General features: G+C 35.3%; 1 protein-coding gene across 3 annotated transcripts in view; it reads left to right on the forward strand.

The window, feature by feature from the left end:
* Positions 1 to 22790, forward strand: part of LOC129817767 (ryanodine receptor 3-like) — a 295018-nt gene that overhangs the window by 96761 nt on the left and 175467 nt on the right. For all 3 annotated transcript variants that reach the window (XM_055873310.1, XM_055873311.1, XM_055873312.1), the window contains 2 exons: positions 19311 to 19406; positions 19760 to 19878. In XM_055873310.1, coding sequence (XP_055729285.1) covers positions 19311 to 19406; positions 19760 to 19878 — 215 coding nt within the window. The remainder of the gene's footprint in view (positions 1 to 19310; positions 19407 to 19759; positions 19879 to 22790) is intronic.

The following is a 22790-nucleotide window of genomic DNA, read 5'->3' on the forward strand; positions in this document are numbered from 1 at the left end:
TGTATAGTAGAGTGTTGTATAGTAGAGTGTTGTATAGTGCTGTATAGTAGAGTGTTGTATAGTAGAGTGTTGTATAGTGTTGTATAGTAGAGTGTTGTATAGTAGAGTGTTGTATAGTGTTGTACAGTAGAGTGTTGTATAGTAGAGTGTTGTATAGTGTTGTATAGTAGAGTGTTGTGTTGTATAGTACAGTGTTGTACAGTAGAGTGTTGTATAGTAGAGTGTTGTATAGTAGAGTGTTGTATAGTAGAGTGTTGTACAGTAGAGTGTTGTATAGTAGTGTTGTATAGTGTTGTATAGTAGAGTGTTGTATAGTAGAGTGTTGTATAGTAGAGTGTTGTATAGTATAGTGTTGTATTGTAGAGTGTTGTATATTAGAGTGTTGAATAGTAGATGTTGTATAGTAGAGTGTTGTATAGTGCTGTATAGTAGAGTGTTGTATAGTAGAGTGTTGTATAGTGTAGTGTTGTATAGTAGAGTGTTGTATAGTAGAGTGTTGTAAAGTAGAGTGTTGTATAGTAGAGTGTTGGATAGTAGAGTGTTGTATAGTAGAGTGTTGTATAGTAGAGTGTTGTACAGTAGAGTGTTGTATAGTAGTGTTGTATAGTGTTGTATATTAGAGTGTTGTACAGTAGAGTGTTGTATAGTAGAGTGTTGTATAGTGCTGTATAGTAGAGTGTTGTATAGTAGAGTGGTGTATAGTGTTGTATAGTAGAGTGTTGTATAGTGTTGTATAGTAGAGTGTTGTATAGTCGAGTGTTGTAGAGTGTTGTATAGTGCTGTATAGTACAGTGTTGTATAGTAGAGTTTTGTATAGTAGAGTATTGTATAGTAGAGTGTTGTATAGTGCTGTATAGTAGAGTATTGTATAGTAGAGTGTTGTATAGTGTTGTATAGTAGAGTGTTGTATAGTGTTGTATAGTAGAGTGTTGTATAGTAGAGTGTTGTACAGTAGAGTGTTGTATAGTAGAGTGTTGTATAGTAGAGTGTTGTATAGTAGAGTGTTGTATAGTGTTGTATAGTAGAGTTGTTGTATAGTGTTGTATAGTGATGTATAGTAGAGTGTTGTATAGTAGAGTGTTGTAGAGTGTTGTATAGTAGAGTTGTTGTATAGTGTTGTATAGTGATGTATAGTAGAGTGTTGTATAGTAGAGTGTTGTATAGTAGAGTGTTGTATAGTAGAGTGTTGTATAGTAGAGTGTTGTATAGTAGAGTGTTGTATAGTGTTGTATAGTAGAGTGTTGTATAGTGTTGTATAGTAGAGTGTTGTATAGTAGAGTGTTGTACAGTAGAGTGTTGTATAGTAGAGTGTTGTATAGTAGAGTGTTGTATAGTAGAGTGTTGTACAGTAGAGTGTTGTATAGTAGAGTGTTGTATAGTGTTGTATAGTAGAGTGTTGTATAGTAGAGTGTTGTATAGTGTTGTACAGTAGAGTGTTGTATAGTAGAGTGTTGTATAGTGTTGTATAGTAGATGTTGTATAGTGTTGTATAGTAGAGTGGTGTATAGTAGAGTGTTGTATAGTAGAGTGTTGTATAGTGTTGTATAGTAGAGTGTTGTATAGTAGAGTGTTGTATAGTGTTGTATAGTAGAGTGTTGTATAGTAGAGTGTTGTATAGTGTTGTACAGTAGAGTGTTGTATAGTAGAGTGTTGTATAGTAGAGTGTTGTACAGTACAGTGTTGTACAGTAGAGTGTTGTATAGTAGAGTGTTGTATAGTAGAGTGTTGTATAGTAGAGTGTTGTACAGTAGAGTGTTGTATAGTAGTGTTGTATAGTGTTGTATATTAGAGTGTTGTACAGTAGAGTGTTGTATAGTAGAGTGTTGTATAGTGCTGTATAGTAGAGTGTTGTATAGTAGAGTGGTGTATAGTGTTGTATAGTAGAGTGTTGTATAGTGTTGTATAGTAGAGTGTTGTATAGTCGAGTGTTGTAGAGTGTTGTATAGTGCTGTATAGTACAGTGTTGTATAGTAGAGTTTTGTATAGTAGAGTATTGTATAGTAGAGTGTTGTATAGTGCTGTATAGTAGAGTATTGTATAGTAGAGTGTTGTATAGTGTTGTATAGTAGAGTGTTGTATAGTGTTGTATAGTAGAGTGTTGTATAGTAGAGTGTTGTACAGTAGAGTGTTGTATAGTAGAGTGTTGTATAGTGTTGTATAGTAGAGTTGTTGTATAGTGTTGTATAGTGATGTATAGTAGAGTGTTGTATAGTAGAGTGTTGTAGAGTGTTGTATAGTAGAGTTGTTGTATAGTGTTGTATAGTGATGTATAGTAGAGTGTTGTATAGTAGAGTGTTGTATAGTAGAGTGTTGTATAGTAGAGTGTTGTATAGTAGAGTGTTGTATAGTAGAGTGTTGTATAGTGTTGTATAGTAGAGTGTTGTAGAGTGTTGTATAGTGCTGTATAGTAGAGTGTTGTATAGTAGAGTGTTGTATAGTAGAGTGTTGTATAGTGCTGTATAGTAGAGTGTTGTATAGTAGAGTGTTGTATAGTGTTGTATAGTAGAGTGTTGTATAGTAGAATGTTGTATAGTGTTGTACAGTAGAGTGTTGTATAGTAGAGTGTTGTATAGTGTTGTATAGTAGAGTGTTGTGTTGTATAGTACAGTGTTGTACAGTAGAGTGTTGTATAGTAGAGTGTTGTATAGTAGAGTGTTGTATAGTAGAGTGTTGTATAGTAGAGTGTTGTACAGTAGAGTGTTGTATAGTAGTGTTGTATAGTGTTGTATAGTAGAGTGTTGTACAGTAGAGTGTTGTATAGTAGAGTGTTGTATAGTATAGTGTTGTATTGTAGAGTGTTGTATATTAGAGTGTTGAATAGTAGATGTTGTATAGTAGAGTGTTGTATAGTGCTGTATAGTAGAGTGTTGTATAGTAGAGTGTTGTATAGTGTAGTGTTGTATAGTAGAGTGTTGTATAGTAGAGTGTTGTAAAGTAGAGTGTTGTATAGTAGAGTGTTGGATAGTAGAGTGTTGTATAGTAGAGTGTTGTATAGTAGAGTGTTGTACAGTAGAGTGTTGTATAGTAGTGTTGTATAGTGTTGTATATTAGAGTGTTGTACAGTAGAGTGTTGTATAGTAGAGTGTTGTATAGTGCTGTATAGTAGAGTGTTGTATAGTAGAGTGGTGTATAGTGTTGTATAGTAGAGTGTTGTATAGTGTTGTATAGTAGAGTGTTGTATAGTCGAGTGTTGTAGAGTGTTGTATAGTGCTGTATAGTACAGTGTTGTATAGTAGAGTTTTGTATAGTAGAGTATTGTATAGTAGAGTGTTGTATAGTGCTGTATAGTAGAGTATTGTATAGTAGAGTGTTGTATAGTGTTGTATAGTAGAGTGTTGTATAGTGTTGTATAGTAGAGTGTTGTATAGTAGAGTGTTGTACAGTAGAGTGTTGTATAGTAGAGTGTTGTATAGTAGAGTGTTGTATAGTAGAGTGTTGTATAGTGTTGTATAGTAGAGTTGTTGTATAGTGTTGTATAGTGATGTATAGTAGAGTGTTGTATAGTAGAGTGTTGTAGAGTGTTGTATAGTAGAGTTGTTGTATAGTGTTGTATAGTGATGTATAGTAGAGTGTTGTATAGTAGAGTGTTGTATAGTAGAGTGTTGTATAGTAGAGTGTTGTATAGTAGAGTGTTGTATAGTAGAGTGTTGTATAGTGTTGTATAGTAGAGTGTTGTAGAGTGTTGTATAGTGCTGTATAGTAGAGTGTTGTATAGTAGAGTGTTGTATAGTAGAGTGTTGTATAGTGCTGTATAGTAGAGTGTTGTATAGTAGAGTGTTGTATAGTGTTGTATAGTAGAGTGTTGTATAGTAGAGTGTTGTATAGTGTTGTACAGTAGAGTGTTGTATAGTAGAGTGTTGTATAGTGTTGTATAGTAGAGTGTTGTGTTGTATAGTACAGTGTTGTACAGTAGAGTGTTGTATAGTAGAGTGTTGTATAGTAGAGTGTTGTATAGTAGAGTGTTGTACAGTAGAGTGTTGTATAGTAGTGTTGTATAGTGTTGTATAGTAGAGTGTTGTACAGTAGAGTGTTGTATAGTAGAGTGTTGTATAGTATAGTGTTGTATTGTAGAGTGTTGTATATTAGAGTGTTGAATAGTAGATGTTGTATAGTAGAGTGTTGTATAGTGCTGTATAGTAGAGTGTTGTATAGTAGAGTGTTGTATAGTGTAGTGTTGTATAGTAGAGTGTTGTATAGTAGAGTGTTGTAAAGTAGAGTGTTGTATAGTAGAGTGTTGGATAGTAGAGTGTTGTATAGTAGAGTGTTGTATAGTATAGTGTTGTATAGTAGAGTGTTGTATAGTAGAGTGTTGTATAGTAGATGTTGTATAGTAGAGTGTTGTATATTAGAGTGTTTTATAGTAGAGTGTTGTATAGTAGAGTGTTGTATAGTATAGTGTTGTAGAGTGTTGTATAGTAGAGTGTTGTATAGTAGATGTTGTATAGTAGAGTGTTGTATATTAGAGTGTTTTATAGTAGAGTGTTGTAGAGTGTTGTATAGTAGAGTGTTGTATAGTAGAGTGTTGTATAGTATAGTGTTGTATAGTAGAGTGTTGTAGAGTGTTGTATAGTAGAGTGTTGTATAGTAGATGTTGTATAGTATGGTGTTGTATAGTAGAGTGTTGTATAGTAGAGTGTTGTAGAGTGTTGTATAGTAGAGTGTTGTATAGTGTTGTATAGTAGAGTGTTGTATAGTAGAGTGCTGTATAGTAGAGTGTTGTATAGTAGAGTGTTGTAGAGTGTTGTATAGTAGAGTGTTGTATAGTAGAGTGTTGTATAGTAGACTGTTGTACAGAAGAGTGTTGTAGAGTGTTGTAGAGTGTTGTATAGTAGAGTGTTGTATAGTAGAGTGTTGTATAGTGTTGTACAGTAGAGTGTTGTATAGTAGAGTGTTGTAGAGTGTTGTAGAGTGTTGTATAGTAGAGTGTTGTATAGTAGAGTGTTGTATAGTAGAGTGTTGTATAGTGTTGTATAGTAGAGTGTTGTATAGTAGAGTGTTGTATCGTGTTGTATAGTAGAGTGTTGTATAGTGTTGTATAGTAGAGTGTTGTATAGTGTTGTATAGTAGAGTGTTGTACAGTAGAGTGTTGTAGAGTGTTGTAGAGTAGAGTGTTGTAGAGTTTTGTATAGTAGAGTGTTGTATAGTAGAGTGTTGTATAGTGTTGTATAGTAGAGTGTTGTATCGTGTTGTATAGTAGCGTGTTGTATAGTAGTGTTGTATAGTGGTGTATAGTAGAGTGTTGTATAGTAGTGTTGTATAGTAGAGTGTTGTATAGTAGTGTGTTGTAGAGTGTTGTATAGTAGAGTGTTGTATAGTAGAGTGTTGTATAGTAGAGTGTTGTAGAGTGTTGCATAGTAGAGTGTTGTAGAGTGTTGTAGAGTGTTGTATGGTAGAGTGTTGTAGAGTGTTGTATAGTAGAGTGTTGTATCGTGTTGTATAGTAGAGTGTTGTATAGTAGAGTGTTGTATAGTAGAGTGTTGTATAGTGTTGTAGAGTAGAGTGTTGTATAGTAGAGTGTTGTAGAGTGTTGTATTGTAGAGTGTTGTATAGTAGAGTGGTGTTTAGTGTTGTATAGTAGAGTGTTGTATAGTAGAGTGTTGTATCGTGTTGTATAGTAGTGTTGTATAGTGTTGTATAGTAGAGTGTTGTATAGTAGAGTGTTGTAGAGTGTTGTATAGTAGAGTGTTGTATAGTAGAGTGTTGTATAGTAGTGTTGTAGAGTGTTGTATAGTAGAGTGTTGTCTAGTAGAGTGTTGTATAGTAGAGTGTTGTAGAGTGTTTTATTGTAGAGTGTTGTATAGTAGAGTGTTGTATAGTAGAGTGTTGTATAGTAGAGTGTTGTATAGTAGAGTGTTGTATAGTAGAGTGTTGTATAGTAGAGTGTTGTATAGTAGAGTGTTGTATAGTAGAGTGTTGTATAGTGCTGTATAGTAGAGTGTTGTATAGTAGAGTGTTGTATAGTGTTGTATAGTAGAGTGTTGTATAGTAGAGTGTTGTATAGTGTTGTACAGTAGAGTGTTGTATAGTAGAGTGTTGTATAGTGTTGTATAGTAGAGTGTTGTGTTGTATAGTACAGTGTTGTACAGTAGAGTGTTGTATAGTAGAGTGTTGTATAGTAGAGTGTTGTATAGTAGAGTGTTGTACAGTAGAGTGTTGTATAGTAGAGTGTTGTATAGTATAGTGTTGTATTGTAGAGTGTTGTATATTAGAGTGTTGAATAGTAGATGTTGTATAGTAGAGTGTTGTATAGTGCTGTATAGTAGAGTGTTGTATAGTAGAGTGTTGTATAGTAGAGTGTTGTATAGTGTAGTGTTGTATAGTAGAGTGTTGTATAGTAGAGTGTTGTAAAGTAGAGTGTTGTATAGTAGAGTGTTGGATAGTAGAGTGTTGTATAGTAGAGTGCTGTACAGTAGAGTGTTGTATAGTAGAGTGTTGTATAGTGTTGTATAGTAGAGTGTTGTATAGTGTTGTATAGTAGAGTGTTGTATAGTAGAGTGTTGTACAGTAGAGTGTTGTATAGTAGAGTGTTGTATAGTAGAGTGTTGTATAGTAGAGTGTTGTACAGTAGAGTGTTGTATAGTAGAGTGTTGTATAGTGTTGTATAGTAGAGTGTTGTATAGTAGAGTGTTGTATAGTGTTGTACAGTAGAGTGTTGTATAGTAGAGTGTTGTATAGTGTTGTATAGTAGATGTTGTATAGTGTTGTATAGTAGAGTGGTGTATAGTAGAGTGTTGTATAGTAGAGTGTTGTATAGTGTTGTATAGTAGAGTGTTGTATAGTAGAGTGTTGTATAGTGTTGTATAGTAGAGTGTTGTATAGTAGAGTGTTGTATAGTGTTGTACAGTAGAGTGTTGTATAGTAGAGTGTTGTATAGTAGAGTGTTGTACAGTACAGTGTTGTACAGTAGAGTGTTGTATAGTAGAGTGTTGTATAGTAGAGTGTTGTATAGTAGAGTGTTGTACAGTAGAGTGTTGTATAGTAGTGTTGTATAGTGTTGTATATTAGAGTGTTGTACAGTAGAGTGTTGTATAGTAGAGTGTTGTATAGTGCTGTATAGTAGAGTGTTGTATAGTAGAGTGGTGTATAGTGTTGTATAGTAGAGTGTTGTATAGTGTTGTATAGTAGAGTGTTGTATAGTCGAGTGTTGTAGAGTGTTGTATAGTGCTGTATAGTACAGTGTTGTATAGTAGAGTTTTGTATAGTAGAGTATTGTATAGTAGAGTGTTGTATAGTGCTGTATAGTAGAGTATTGTATAGTAGAGTGTTGTATAGTGTTGTATAGTAGAGTGTTGTATAGTGTTGTATAGTAGAGTGTTGTATAGTAGAGTGTTGTACAGTAGAGTGTTGTATAGTAGAGTGTTGTATAGTAGAGTGTTGTATAGTAGAGTGTTGTATAGTGTTGTATAGTAGAGTTGTTGTATAGTGTTGTATAGTGATGTATAGTAGAGTGTTGTATAGTAGAGTGTTGTAGAGTGTTGTATAGTAGAGTTGTTGTATAGTGTTGTATAGTGATGTATAGTAGAGTGTTGTATAGTAGAGTGTTGTATAGTAGAGTGTTGTATAGTAGAGTGTTGTATAGTGTTGTATAGTAGAGTGTTGTAGAGTGTTGTATAGTGCTGTATAGTAGAGTGTTGTATAGTAGAGTGTTGTATAGTAGAGTGTTGTATAGTGCTGTATAGTAGAGTGTTGTATAGTAGAGTGTTGTATAGTGTTGTATAGTAGAGTGTTGTATAGTAGAGTGTTGTATAGTGTTGTACAGTAGAGTGTTGTATAGTAGAGTGTTGTATAGTGTTGTATAGTAGAGTGTTGTGTTGTATAGTACAGTGTTGTACAGTAGAGTGTTGTATAGTAGAGTGTTGTATAGTAGAGTGTTGTATAGTAGAGTGTTGTACAGTAGAGTGTTGTATAGTAGTGTTGTATAGTGTTGTATAGTAGAGTGTTGTACAGTAGAGTGTTGTATAGTAGAGTGTTGTATAGTATAGTGTTGTATTGTAGAGTGTTGTATATTAGAGTGTTGAATAGTAGATGTTGTATAGTAGAGTGTTGTATAGTGCTGTATAGTAGAGTGTTGTATAGTAGAGTGTTGTATAGTGTAGTGTTGTATAGTAGAGTGTTGTATAGTAGAGTGTTGTAAAGTAGAGTGTTGTATAGTAGAGTGTTGGATAGTAGAGTGTTGTATAGTAGAGTGTTGTATAGTATAGTGTTGTATAGTAGAGTGTTGTATAGTAGAGTGTTGTATAGTAGATGTTGTATAGTAGAGTGTTGTATATTAGAGTGTTTTATAGTAGAGTGTTGTATAGTAGAGTGTTGTATAGTATAGTGTTGTAGAGTGTTGTATAGTAGAGTGTTGTATAGTAGATGTTGTATAGTAGAGTGTTGTATATTAGAGTGTTTTATAGTAGAGTGTTGTAGAGTGTTGTATAGTAGAGTGTTGTATAGTAGAGTGTTGTATAGTATAGTGTTGTATAGTAGAGTGTTGTAGAGTGTTGTATAGTAGAGTGTTGTATAGTAGATGTTGTATAGTATGGTGTTGTATAGTAGAGTGTTGTATAGTAGAGTGTTGTAGAGTGTTGTATAGTAGAGTGTTGTATAGTGTTGTATAGTAGAGTGTTGTATAGTAGAGTGCTGTATAGTAGAGTGTTGTATAGTAGAGTGTTGTAGAGTGTTGTATAGTAGAGTGTTGTATAGTAGAGTGTTGTATAGTAGACTGTTGTACAGAAGAGTGTTGTAGAGTGTTGTAGAGTGTTGTATAGTAGAGTGTTGTATAGTAGAGTGTTGTATAGTAGAGTGTTGTATAGTGTTGTACAGTAGAGTGTTGTATAGTAGAGTGTTGTAGAGTGTTGTAGAGTGTTGTATAGTAGAGTGTTGTATAGTAGAGTGTTGTATAGTAGAGTGTTGTATAGTGTTGTATAGTAGAGTGTTGTATAGTAGAGTGTTGTATCGTGTTGTATAGTAGAGTGTTGTATAGTGTTGTATAGTAGAGTGTTGTATAGTGTTGTATAGTAGAGTGTTGTACAGTAGAGTGTTGTAGAGTGTTGTAGAGTAGAGTGTTGTAGAGTTTTGTATAGTAGAGTGTTGTATAGTAGAGTGTTGTATAGTGTTGTATAGTAGAGTGTTGTATCGTGTTGTATAGTAGCGTGTTGTATAGTAGTGTTGTATAGTGGTGTATAGTAGAGTGTTGTATAGTAGTGTTGTATAGTAGAGTGTTGTATAGTAGTGTGTTGTAGAGTGTTGTATAGTAGAGTGTTGTATAGTAGAGTGTTGTATAGTAGAGTGTTGTAGAGTGTTGCATAGTAGAGTGTTGTAGAGTGTTGTAGAGTGTTGTATGGTAGAGTGTTGTAGAGTGTTGTATAGTAGAGTGTTGTATCGTGTTGTATAGTAGAGTGTTGTATAGTAGAGTGTTGTATAGTAGAGTGTTGTATAGTGTTGTAGAGTAGAGTGTTGTATAGTAGAGTGTTGTAGAGTGTTGTATTGTAGAGTGTTGTATAGTAGAGTGGTGTTTAGTGTTGTATAGTAGAGTGTTGTATAGTAGAGTGTTGTATCGTGTTGTATAGTAGTGTTGTATAGTGTTGTATAGTAGAGTGTTGTATAGTAGAGTGTTGTAGAGTGTTGTATAGTAGAGTGTTGTATAGTAGAGTGTTGTATAGTAGTGTTGTAGAGTGTTGTATAGTAGAGTGTTGTCTAGTAGAGTGTTGTATAGTAGAGTGTTGTAGAGTGTTTTATTGTAGAGTGTTGTATAGTAGAGTGTTGTATAGTAGAGTGTTGTATAGTAGAGTGTTGTATAGTAGAGTGGTGTATAGTAGAGTGTTGTATTGTAGAGTGTTGTATAGTAGAGTGTTGTATAGTAGAGTGTTGTTTAGTAGAATGTTGTATAGTAGATGTTGTATAGTAGAGTGTTGTAGAGTGTTGTATATAGTAGAGTGTTGTAGAGTAGACTGTTGTATAGTAGAGTGTTGTAGAGTGTTGTATAGTAGAGTTGTTGTAGAGTGTTGTATAGTAGAGTGTTGTATAGTAGAGTGTTGTATAGTAGAGTGTTGTATAGTAGAGTGTTGTATAGTAGAGTGTTGTATAGTAGAGTGTTGTAGAGTGTTGTATAGTAGAGTGTTGTATAGTATAGTGTTGTATAGTAGAGTGTTGTATAGTAGAGTGTTGTATAGTAGAGTGTCGTATAGTAGAGTGTTGTAGAGTGTTGTATAGTAGAGTGTTCTATAGTAGTGTTTTATAGTAGAGTGTCGTACAGAAGAGTGTTGTAGAGTGTTGTAGAGTGTTGTATAGTAGAGTGTTGTATAGTAGAGTGTTGTATAGTGTTGTATAGTATAGTGTTGTATAGTAGAGTGTTGTATAGTAGAGTGTCGTATAGTAGAGTGTTGTAGAGTGTTGTATAGTAGAGTGTTGTATAGTAGAGTGTTGTAGAGTGTTGTAGAGTGTTGTATAGTAGAGTGTTGTATAGTAGAGTGTTGTATAGTAGAGTGTTGTATAGTGTTGTATAGTAGAGTGTTGTATAGTAGAGTGTTGTATCGTGTTGTATAGTAGAGTGTTGTATAGTGTTGTATAGTAGAGTGTTGTATAGTGTTGTATAGTAGAGTGTTGTACAGTAGAGTGTTGTAGAGTGTTGTAGAGTAGAGTGTTGTAGAGTTTTGTATAGTAGAGTGTTGTATAGTAGAGTGTTGTATAGTGTTGTATAGTAGAGTGTTGTATCGTGTTGTATAGTAGCGTGTTGTATAGTAGTGTTGTATAGTGGTGTATAGTAGAGTGTTGTATAGTAGTGTTGTATAGTAGAGTGTTGTATAGTAGTGTGTTGTAGAGTGTTGTATAGTAGAGTGTTGTATAGTAGAGTGTTGTATAGTAGAGTGTTGTAGAGTGTTGCATAGTAGAGTGTTGTAGAGTGTTGTAGAGTGTTGTATGGTAGAGTGTTGTAGAGTGTTGTATAGTAGAGTGTTGTATCGTGTTGTATAGTAGCGTGTTGTATAGTAGTGTTGTATAGTGGTGTATAGTAGAGTGTTGTATAGTAGAGTGTTGTATAGTGTTGTAGAGTAGAGTGTTGTATAGTAGAGTGTTGTAGAGTGTTGTATTGTAGAGTGTTGTATAGTAGAGTGGTGTTTAGTGTTGTATAGTAGAGTGTTGTATAGTAGAGTGTTGTATCGTGTTGTATAGTAGTGTTGTATAGTGTTGTATAGTAGAGTGTTGTATAGTAGAGTGTTGTAGAGTGTTGTATAGTAGAGTGTTGTATAGTAGAGTGTTGTATAGTAGTGTTGTAGAGTGTTGTATAGTAGAGTGTTGTCTAGTAGAGTGTTGTATAGTAGAGTGTTGTAGAGTGTTTTATTGTAGAGTGTTGTATAGTAGAGTGTTGTATAGTAGAGTGTTGTATAGTAGAGTGTTGTATAGTAGAGTGTTGTATAGTAGAGTGTTGTATAGTAGAGTGTTGTATAGTAGAGTGTTGTATAGTAGAGTGTTGTTTAGTAGAATGTTGTTTAGTAGAATGTTGTATAGTAGATGTTGTATAGTAGAGTGTTGTAGAGTGTTGTATATAGTAGAGTGTTGTAGAGTAGACTGTTGTATAGTAGAGTGTTGTAGAGTGTTGTATAGTAGAGTTGTTGTAGAGTGTTGTATAGTAGAGTGTTGTATAGTAGAGTGTTGTATAGTAGAGTGTTGTATAGTAGAGTGTTGTATAGTAGAGTGTTGTATAGTAGAGTGTTGTAGAGTGTTGTATAGTAGAGTGTTGTATAGTATAGTGTTGTATAGTAGAGTGTTGTATAGTAGAGTGTTGTATAGTAGAGTGTCGTATAGTAGAGTGTTGTAGAGTGTTGTATAGTAGAGTGTTCTATAGTAGTGTTTTATAGTAGAGTGTCGTACAGAAGAGTGTTGTAGAGTGTATAGTAGAGTGTTGTATAGTAGAGTGTTGTATAGTAGAGTGTTGTATAGTGTTGTATAGTATAGTGTTGTATAGTAGAGTGTTGTATAGTAGAGTGTCGTATAGTAGAGTGTTGTAGAGTGTTGTATAGTAGAGTGTTGTATAGTAGAGTGTTGTATAGTAGAGTGTTGTATAGTAGAGTGTTGTATAGTAGAGTGTTGTAGAGTGTTGTATAGTAGAGTGTTGTATAGTAGTGTTGTATAGTAGAGTGTTGCACAGAAGAGTGTTGTAGAGTGTTGTAGAGTGTTGTATAGTAGAGTGTTGTATAGTAGAGTGTTGTATAGTGTTGTATAGTATAGTGTTGTATAGTAGAGTGTTGTATAGTAGAGTGTCGTATAGTAGAGTGTTGTAGAGTGTTGTAGAGTGTTGTATAGTAGAGTGTTGTATAGTAGAGTGTTGTATAGTAGAGTGTTGTAGAGTAGAGTGTTGTAGAGTGTTGTATAGTAGAGTGTTGTATAGTAGAGTGTTGTATAGTAGAGTGTTGTATAGTGTTGTATAGTAGAGTGTTGTATAGTAGAGTGTTGTATCGTGTTGTATAGTAGAGTGTTGTATGGTGTTGTATAGTAGAGTGTTGTACAGTAGAGTGTTGTAGAGTGTTGTAGAGTAGAGTGTTGTATAGTAGAGTGCTGTATAGTAGAGTGTTGTATAGTAGAGTGTTGTATAGTGTTGTATAGTAGAGTGTTGTATAGTAGAGTGTTGTATAGTAGAGTGTTGTATAGTAGAGTGTTGTAGAGTGGTTTATAGTAGAGTGTTGTATAGTAGAGTGTTGTAGAGTGTTGTATAGTAGAGTGTTGTATAGTAGAGTGTTGTAGAGTGTTGTATAGTAGAGTGTTGTATACTAGAGTGTTGTATAGTGTTGTATAGTAGAGTGTTGTATAGTAGAGTGTTGTATCGTGTTGTATAGTAGTGTTGTATAGTGTTGTATAGTAGAGTGTTGTATAGTAGAGTGTTGTATAGTGTTGTATAGTAGAGTGTTGTATAGTAGAGTGTTGTATAGTAGAGTGTTGTATAGTAGAGTGTTGTATAGTAGAGTGTTGTAGAGTGTTGTATATAGTAGAGTGTTGTAGAGTAGACTGTTGTATAGTAGAGCGTTGTAGAGTGTTGTATAGTAGAGTTGTTGTAGAGTGTTGTATAGTAGAGTGTTGTATAGTAGAGTGTTGTATAGTAGAGTGTTGTATAGTAGAGTGTTGTAGAGTGTTGTATAGTAGAGTGTTGTATAGTAGTGTTGTATAGTAGAGTGTTGTATAGTAGAGTGTTGTATAGTAGAGTGTTGTATAGTAGAGTGTTATAGAGTGTTGTAGAGTGTTGTAGAGTGTTGTATAGTAGAGTGTTGTATTGTAGAGTGTTGTATAGTAGAGTGTTGTATAGTAGAGTGTTGTATAGTAGAGTGTTATAGAGTGTTGTAGAGTGTTGTAGAGTGTTGTATAGTAGAGTGTTGTATTGTAGAGTGTTGTATAGTAGAGTGTTGTATAGTAGAGTGTTGTATAGTAGAGTGTTGTAGAGTGTTGTATAGTAGAGTGTTGTATAGTAGAGTGTTGTATAGTAGAGTGTTGTATAGTAGAGTGTTGTATAGTAGAGTGTTGTATAGTAGAGTGTTATAGAGTGTTGTATAGTAGAGTGTTGTATAGTAGAGTGTTGTAGAGTGTTGTATAGTAGAGTGTTGTATTGTAGAGTGTTGTATAGTAGAGTGTTGTATAGTAGAGTGTTGTAGAGTGTTGTATAGTAGAGTGTTGTATAGTAGAGTGTTGTATCGTGTTGTATAGTGTTGTTGAGTAGACTGTTGTATAGTAGAGTGTTGTAGAGTGTTGCATAGTAGACTGTTAGTAGACTGTTGTAGAGAGACTGTTGTAGAGTGTTGTAGAGTGTTGTAGAGTGTTGTATAGTAGAGTGTTGTATAGTAGAGTGTTGTAGAGTGTTGTATAGTAAAGTGTTGTATAGTAGAGTGTTGTATAGTAGAGTGTTGTATAGTAGAGTGTTGTATAGTTGAGTGTTGTATAGTTGAGTGTTGTATAGTAGAGTGTTTTATAGTAGAGTTTTGTATAGTAGAGTGTTGTAGAGTGTTGATAGTAGAGTGTTTTATAGTAGAGTGTTTTATAGTAGAGTGTTGTATAGTAGAGTGTTGTATAGTAGAGTGTTGTATAGTAGAGTGTTGTATAGTAGCGTGTTGTAGAGTGTTGTAGAGTGTTGATAGTTGAGTGTTGTGTAGTGGTGTGTTGTATAGTAGAGTGTTGTATAGTAGAGTGTTGTATAGTAGAGTGTTGTATAGTAGAGTGTTGTATAGTAGAGTGTTGTATAGTAGAGTGTTGTAGAGTGTTGTATAGTAGAGTGTTGTATAGTAGAGTGTTGTATAGTAGAGTGTTGTATAGTAGAGTGTTGTATAGTAGAGTGTTGTATAGTAGAGTGTTATAGATTGTTGTAGAGTGTTGTAGAGTGTTGTATAGTAGAGTGTTGTATTGTAGAGTGTTGTATAGTAGAGTGTTGTATAGTAGAGTGTTGTATAGTAGAGTGTTGTATTGTAGAGTGTTGTATAGTAGAGTGTTGTATAGTAGAGTGTTGTATAGTAGAGTGTTGTATAGTAGAGTGTTATAGAGTGTTGTAGAGTGTTGTAGAGTGTTGTATAGTAGAGTGTTGTATTGTAGAGTGTTGTATAGTAGAGTGTTGTATAGTAGAGTGTTGTATAGTAGAGTGTTGTAGAGTGTTGTATAGTAGAGTGTTGTATAGTAGAGTGTTGTAGAGTGTTGTATAGTAGAGTGTTGTATAGTAGAGTGTTGTATAGTAGAGTGTTGTATAGTAGAGTGTTGTAGAGTGTTGTATAGTAGAGTGTTGTATAGTAGAGTGTTGTATAGTAGAGTGTTGTATAGTAGAGTGTTGTATAGTAGTAGAGTGTTGTATAATAGTTGTATAGTAGAGTGTTGTATAGTAGAGTGTTGTAGAGTGTTGTATAGTAGAGTGTTGTATAGTAGAGTGTTGTATAGTAGAGTGTTGTATAGTAGAGTGTTATAGAGTGTTGTAGAGTGTTGTAGAGTGTTGTATAGTAGAGTGTTGTATTGTAGAGTGTTGTATAGTAGAGTGTTGTATAGTAGAGTGTTGTATAGTAGAGTGTTGTATAGTAGAGTGTTGTATTGTAGAGTGTTGTATAGTAGAGTGTTGTATAGTAGAGTGTTGTATAGTAGAGTGTTATAGAGTGTTGTAGAGTGTTGTAGAGTGTTGTATAGTAGAGTGTTGTATTGTAGAGTGTTGTATAGTAGAGTGTTGTATAGTAGAGTGTTGTATAGTAGAGTGTTGTATAGTAGAGTGTTGTAGAGTGTTGTATAGTAGAGTGTTGTATAGTAGAGTGTTGTAGAGTGTTGTATAGTAGAGTGTTGTATAGTAGAGTGTTGTATAGTAGAGTGTTGTATAGTAGAGTGTTATAGAGTGTTGTATAGTAGAGTGTTGTATAGTAGAGTGTTGTAGAGTGTTGTATAGTAGAGTGTTGTATTGTAGAGTGTTGTATAGTAGAGTGTTGTATAGTAGAGTGTTGTATAGTAGACTGGTGTAGAGTGTTGTATAGTATAGTGTTGTATAGTAGAGTGTTGTATAGTAGAGTGTTGTATAGTAGACTGTTGTATAGTAGAGTGTTGTTGAGTAGACTGTTGTATAGTAGAGTGTTGTAGAGTGTTGCATAGTAGACTGTTGTAGAGTGTTGTATAGTAGAGTGTTGTATAGTAGAGTGTTGTATAGTAGAGTGTTGTAGAGTGTTGTATAGTAAAGTGTTGTATAGTAGAGTGTTGTATAGTAGAGTGTTGTATAGTAGAGTGTTGTATAGTTGAGTGTTGTATAGTTGAGTGTTGTATAGTAGAGTGTTGTATAGTAGAGTGTTGTATAGTAGAGTGTTTTATAGTAGAGTTTTGTATAGTAGAGTGTTGATAGTAGAGTGTTGATAGTAGAGTGTTGATAGTAGAGTGTTTTATAGTAGAGTGTTGTATAGTAGAGTGTTGTATAGTAGAGTGTTGTATAGTAGAGTGTTGTATAGTAGAGTGTTGTATAGTAGCGTGTTGTAGAGTGTTGTAGAGTGTTGATAGTTGAGTGTTGTGTAGTGGTGTGTTGTATAGTAGAGTGTTGTATAGTAGAGTGTTGTATAGTAGAGTGTTGTATAGTAGATGTTGTATAGTAGAGTGTTGTATAGTAGAGTGTTGTATAGTAGAGTGTTGTATAGTGTTGTATAGTAGAGTGTTGTATAGTAGAGTGTTGTATAGTAGAGTGTTGTATAGTAGAGTGTTGTATAGTAGAGTGTTATAGATTGTTGTAGAGTGTTGTAGAGTGTTGTATAGTAGAGTGTTGTATTGTAGAGTGTTGTATAGTAGAGTGTTGTATTGTAGAGTGTTGTATAGTAGAGTGTTGTATTGTAGAGTGTTGTATAGTAGAGTGTTGTATTGTAGAGTGTTGTATAGTAGAGTGTTGTATAGTGTTGTATAGTATACTGTTGTATAGTAGAGTGTTGTATAGTGGTGTATAGTAGAGTGTTGTATAGTATAGTGTTGTATAGTAGAGTGTTGTATAGTGTTGTGTAGTAGAGTGTTGTATAGTGATGTATAGTAGAGTGTTGTATAGTAGAGTGCTGTATAGTAGAGTGTTGTATAGTAGAGTGTTGTATAGTAGAGTGTTGTATAGTAGAGTGTTGTATAGTGGTGTGTTGTATAGTAGAGTGTTGTATAGTAGAGTGTTGTATAGTAGAGTGTTGTATTGTAGAGTGTTGTATAGTAGAGTGTTGTATAGTGTTGTATAGTAGAGTGTTGTATAGTAGATTGTTGTATAGTGGTGTATAGTAGAGTGTTGTATAGTATAGTGTTGTATAGTGTTGTGTAGTAGAGTGCTGTATAGTGATGTATAGTAGAGTGTTGTATAGTAGAGTGCTGTATAGTAGTGTGTTGTATAGTAGAGTGTTGTATAGTGTTGTGTAGTAGAGTGTTGTATAGTGATGTATAGTAGAGTGTTGTATAGTAGAGTGTTGTATAGTAGAGTGCTGTATAGTAGAGTGTTGTATAGTAGAGTGTTGTATAGTAGAGTGTTGTATAGTAGAGTGTTGTATAGTGGTGTGTTGTATAGTAGAGTGTTGTATAGTAGAGTGTTGTATAGTAGAGTGTTGTATTGTAGAGTGTTGTATAGTAGAGTGTTGTATAGTGTTGTATAGTAGAGTGTTGTATAGTAGAGTGTTGTATAGTGGTGTATAGTAGAGTGTTGTATAGTATAGTGTTGTATAGTAGAGTGTTGTATAGTGTTGTGTAGTAGAGTGTTGTATAGTGATGTATAGTAGAGTGTTGTATAGTAGAGTGCTGTATAGTAGAGTGTTGTATAGTAGAGTGTTGTATAGTGTTGTGTAGTAGAGTGTTGTATAGTGATGTATAGTAGAGTGTTGTATAGTAGAGTGTTGTATAGTAGAGTGCTGTATAGTAGATTATTGTATATTAGAGTGTTGTGTAGTAGGGTGTTGTATAGTAGAGTGTTGTATAGTATAGTGTTGTATAGTGTTGTGTTGTGTAGTAGATTGCTGTATAGTAGAGTATTGTATATTAGAGTGTTGTAGAGTGTTGTATAGCATAGCATTGTATACTATAGTGCTGTACAGTAGAGTGTTGTAGAGTGTTGTATAGTAGATTATTGTATATTAGAGTGTTGTATAGTGTTGTGTTGTGTAGTAGATTGCTGTATAGTAGAGTATTGTATATTAGAGTGGTGTATAGTATTGTATATTAGAGTGTTGTAGAGTAGAGTGTTGTAGAGTAGAGTGTTGTATAGTAGAGTATTGTAGAGTAGAGTATTGTATAGTAGAGTGTTGTAGAGTAGAGTATTGTAGAGTAGAGTATTGTATAGTAGAGTATTGTGTAGTAGATTGCTGTATAGTAGAGTATTGTATATTAGAGTGGTGTATATTAGTGTTGTGTAGTAGGGTGTTGTATAGTAGAGTATTGTATATTAGAGTGGTGTATAGTGTCGTATAGTAGAGTATTGTATAGTAGAGTGGTGTATATTAGTGTTGTGTAGTAGGGTGTTGTAAAGATTTCCAACTCGGTTTCATCAGACCAGAGAATCTTGTTTCCTTTAGGTGCCATTTGGCAAACTCCAATTGGGCTGTCATGTGCCTTTTACTGAGTAATGGGCTTTTTGGTACCCTTCCCCAGATCTGTGCCTCGACACAATCCTGTCTCGGAGCTCTACGGACAATTTGTTTGACGTCATGGCTTGGTTTTTGCTCTGACATTCACTGTCAACTGTGGGACCTTTAAATAGACAGGCGTGTGTCTTTCCAAATCATGTCAAATCAATGTAATTTACCACAAGTGGACTAAAAATAAGTTGTAGAAACATCTCAAGGATGATCAATGGAAACAGGATGCACCGGAGCTCAATTTCAAGTCTCATAGCAACGGGCCTGAATACTTATGTAATAAGGACTGTATGTTTTTTATGTTTAATACATTTGCAAAACTGTCTAAAATCCAGCTTTTGCTCTGTTATTATGGGGTGTTGTGTGTACATTGATGAGGAAAAAATGTATTTAATACATTTTTGAATAAGTCTGTAACAAAATGCTGAAAAGGGGAAGGAGTCGGTCAAACATAGACAAGTGGTTTAGACGTGGATGTAGAAAGGAAACTCCCTTTTGCCTCGACGTCTCTCTCTTCACCCTCTCACCCCTCTCACCCCTCTCACCCTCTCACCCCTCTGCAATGTCTGCATCGCCCTTTCATCCCTATCCTTCCTCACCCCTCTCTCTTTTCCCTTACCTTTCTCTAGCCTCTCCAATCCATGGAAACATGAGCAACTGTACCCAGTTCTCCTCTTGACCTCACCCTCTCCTTCCTCTTGCCCCCACATACCCCTCCTCCCTGTCTCCCCCACATACCCCTCCTCACCCTCTCCTTCCTCTTGCCCCCACATACCCCTCCTCCCTGTCTCCCCCACATACCCCTCCTCACCCTCTCCTTCCTCTCGTCCCCACACACCCCTCCTCCCTGTCGCCCCCACATACCCCTCCTCACCCTCTCCTTCCTCTCACCCCCACAAACTCCTCCTCCCTGTCTCCCCCACATACCCCTCCTCACCCTCTCCTTCCTCTCTCCCCCACATACCCCTCCTCACCCTCTCCTTCCTCTCGCCCCCACATACCCCTCCTCACCCTCTCCTCCCTGTCTCCCCCACATACCCCTCCTCACCCTCTCCTTCCTCTCACCCCCACATACCCCTCCTCCATGTCTCCCCCACATACCCCTCCTCTCCCTCTCCCTCCTCCACATGCCTCTCCTCACCCTCACCTTCCTCTCTCCCCCACATACCCCTCCTCCACACCCCTCTTCAAAACGACTCCTTATCCCTCTGTGTCCTTCCTCTAACCCATCTAACTCTTCTTCTCTCTCTTCAGCCTCTCTGATCAAAGGGAACAGGAACAACTGCACCCAGTTCTCCAGGAACCTGGACTGGCTGGTCAGCAAGCTGGAGAGACTGGAGTCCTCATCAGGTATACTGGACAGTGCATAGAACTTTCATAGAGTTAACATTAACATATTGTCTATGGAATTGTTTGTTCATGTAGTCAAATGCCTTTATAGCGACCTAATTTGGGTGCTGCATGCGTCTAGTGTAAGTTGACCTGAGGCATGCTATGTACTGTAAGTAGTTATAGTGCTGTAATAAAGTAGTCATAACCTGTTATATACTCTAATGTCCCAGTCCCAATAGTGTGTTATAATAAACAAAACTGTTCCACTAGTTTTAGCCTGACTGTAATGAGTGTTTTCGCTCAGGTATCCTGCAGGTTCTCCACTATATCCTGAAAGTCTCCTGATTCAATTGTATTCTACTCTACTGTAGGTATCCTGGAGGTTCTCCACTGCATCCTGATAGAGTCTCCTGAAGCTCTGAACATCATCCAGAGAGGACACATCAAGTCCATCATCTCCCTGCTCTACAAACACGGACGCAACCACAAGGTCAGCAACAACAACACATTACTGATTTTCTAATAAACTCCTTCTAAACGTTCTAATCACATTCTAAATGTTCTAATCACATTCTGAACGTTCTAATCACATTCTAAATGTTCTAAACACATTCTAAGCGTTCTAACCACATTCTAAATGTTCTAAACAAATTCTAAATGTTCTAACCACATTCAAAATGTTCTAAACAGATTCTAAACGTTCTAAACTCATTCTAAACGTTCTAAACACATTCTACATGTTCTAACCACATTCTAAATGTTCTAAACACATTATAAATGTTCTAAACTCATTATAAATGTTCTAAACACATTCTAAATGTTTTAACCACATTCTAAATGTTCTAAACACATTCTAAATGTTCTAACCACATTCTAAATGTTCTAAACACATTCTAAATGTTCTAAACTCGTTATAAATGTTCTAAACTCATTCTAAATGTTCTAACCACATTCTAAATGTTCCAAACACATTCTAAATGTTCTAAACACATTCTAAATGTTCTAACCACATTCTAAATGTTCTAACCACATTCTAAATTTTCCAAGCTCATTCTAAATGTTCTAAACACATTCTAACCACATTCTAATCACATTCTAAATGTTATAATCACATTCTAAATGTTCTAAACACATTATAAACACATTATAAATGTTCTAAACACATTCTAAATGTTATAAATGTTCTCAACACATTCTAAACGTTCTAAACTCATTCTAAACGTTCTAAACACATTCTACATGTTCTAACCACATTCTAAATGTTCTAAACACATTATAAATGTTCTAAACTCATTATAAATGTTCTAAACACATTCTAAATGTTTTAACCACATTCTAAATGTTCTAAACACATTCTAAATGTTCTAACCACATTCTAAATGTTCTAAACTCGTTATAAATGTTCTAAACACATTCTAACCACATTCTAATCACATTCTAAATGTTATAATCACATTCTAAATGTTCTAAACACATTATAAACACATTATAAATGTTCTAAACACATTCTAAATGTTATAAATGTTCTCAACACATTCTAAATGTTATAATCACATTCTAAATGTTATAAACACATTCTAAACACATTCTAAATGTTATAATCACATTCTAAATGTTATAATCACATTCTAAATGTTCTCAACACATTCTAAATGTTATAATCACATTCTAAATGTTATAAACACATTCTAAACACATTCTAAATGTTATAATCACATTCTAAATGTTATAAGCACATTCTAAACACATTCTAAATGTTATAATCACATTCTAAATGTTCTAAACACATAAATGTTCTAAACACATTCTAAATGTTCTAAACACATTCTAAATGTTCTAAATATTTTAAACTCAGAGGCATATATTTTCAGTATGAGCAGTGCTTTGACCTTTAATTTCTTTACTCCGAGGAGAGAGTAAACATGTATGTAAATATGTGGCTGTCACAGCTGTCAGCGTGACAGCGTGATTTTAACAATAGCCTCGGGCTACATATCACATTCCATTGTTTGAACATTCCTGCTACGTGTTTTACATGCAGCGTTAAACTTGTCACCTAGCCCTGCTGGGTTAATTGGGTTAGCTGGGCATGCAGGAGCACATGCAGGGCCAGGCTGCGTCCTGAATGGCATCTTATTCCCTATGTAGTACGCAGTCTCGTAAACACCAGGTGTTGATCCACGCCATGGAATCCTATAGGCTTTTAACAACCAATCAAGACATAGGGCATGCATGCCCCTCTAAGGGTTATTGGCATAGCATTGCTTACACACTCAGGGAGGTAATTAAGTGTCTGTTTGTTGCTTAGCGGCATGTGTTATTGTTACACAGAACAAACCAGAGGATTATCACCTTCTGTATTTATGTGTGAAGAGTTTTTCAGTGGTGTGACACACTTATAGAACAGAGAGCGAGAGAGAGAGAGAGATACTCAATGAAATGATCAAATATACAGACAACAAATTCCAATTGGCTATACTAAAACTCTTTAACATCATCCTTAGCTCTGGCATCTTCACCAATATTTGGAACCAAGGACTGATCACCCCAATCCACAAAGTGAAGACAAATTTGACCCCAATAACTACCGTGGGATATGCGTCAACATCAACCTTGGGAAAATCCTCTGCATTATAATTAACAGCAGACTCGTACATTTTCTCAGTGAAAACAATGTACTGAGCAAATGTCAAATTAGCTTTTTACCAAATTACCGTACAACAGACCATGTATTCACCCTGCACACCCTAATTGACAAACAAACAAACCAAAACAAAGGCAAAGTCTTCTCATGCTTTGTTGATTTCAAAAAAGCCTTCGACTCAATTTGGCATGAGGATCTGCTAAACAAATTGATGGAAAGTGGTGTTGGGGGTAAAACATACGACATTTTAAAATCCATGTACACAAACAACAGGGCCGGGGTGGGTGAGACAGGGATGCAGGAATGCTTGAACTTTATTGAAATTTAAAGGAATGAAGAGCTGGGATGAGAGGTTAGGGGAGAGGGGAAAGTGGGTGAGGTTAGGGGAGAGGGGAAAGTGGGTGGGGTTAGAGGGAAGAGGCGGTCAATGGGTGGGATTGTAGGTTAAGATGAGACATCGTTAAGAGCAGAGGAGAAGCTGCTTAGTTGTTAAAACCCACCCTCTTCAACATATAAATCAACGAATTGACACGGGCACTAGAAAAGTCTGCAGCACCCGGCCTCACCCTACTAGAATCTGAAGTCAAATGTCTACAGTTTGCTGATGATCTGGTACTTCTGTCACCAACCAAGGAGGACCTACAGCAGTACCTAGATATTCTGCACAGATTCTGCCAGACCTGGGCCCTGACAGTAAATCTCAGTAAGACCAAAATAATGGTGTTCCAAAAAAGGTCCAGTCGCCAGGACCACAAATA

Source organism: Salvelinus fontinalis, chromosome 20 (genome assembly GCF_029448725.1).
Source record: "Salvelinus fontinalis isolate EN_2023a chromosome 20, ASM2944872v1, whole genome shotgun sequence".
Lineage (NCBI taxonomy): Eukaryota > Metazoa > Chordata > Actinopteri > Salmoniformes > Salmonidae > Salvelinus > Salvelinus fontinalis.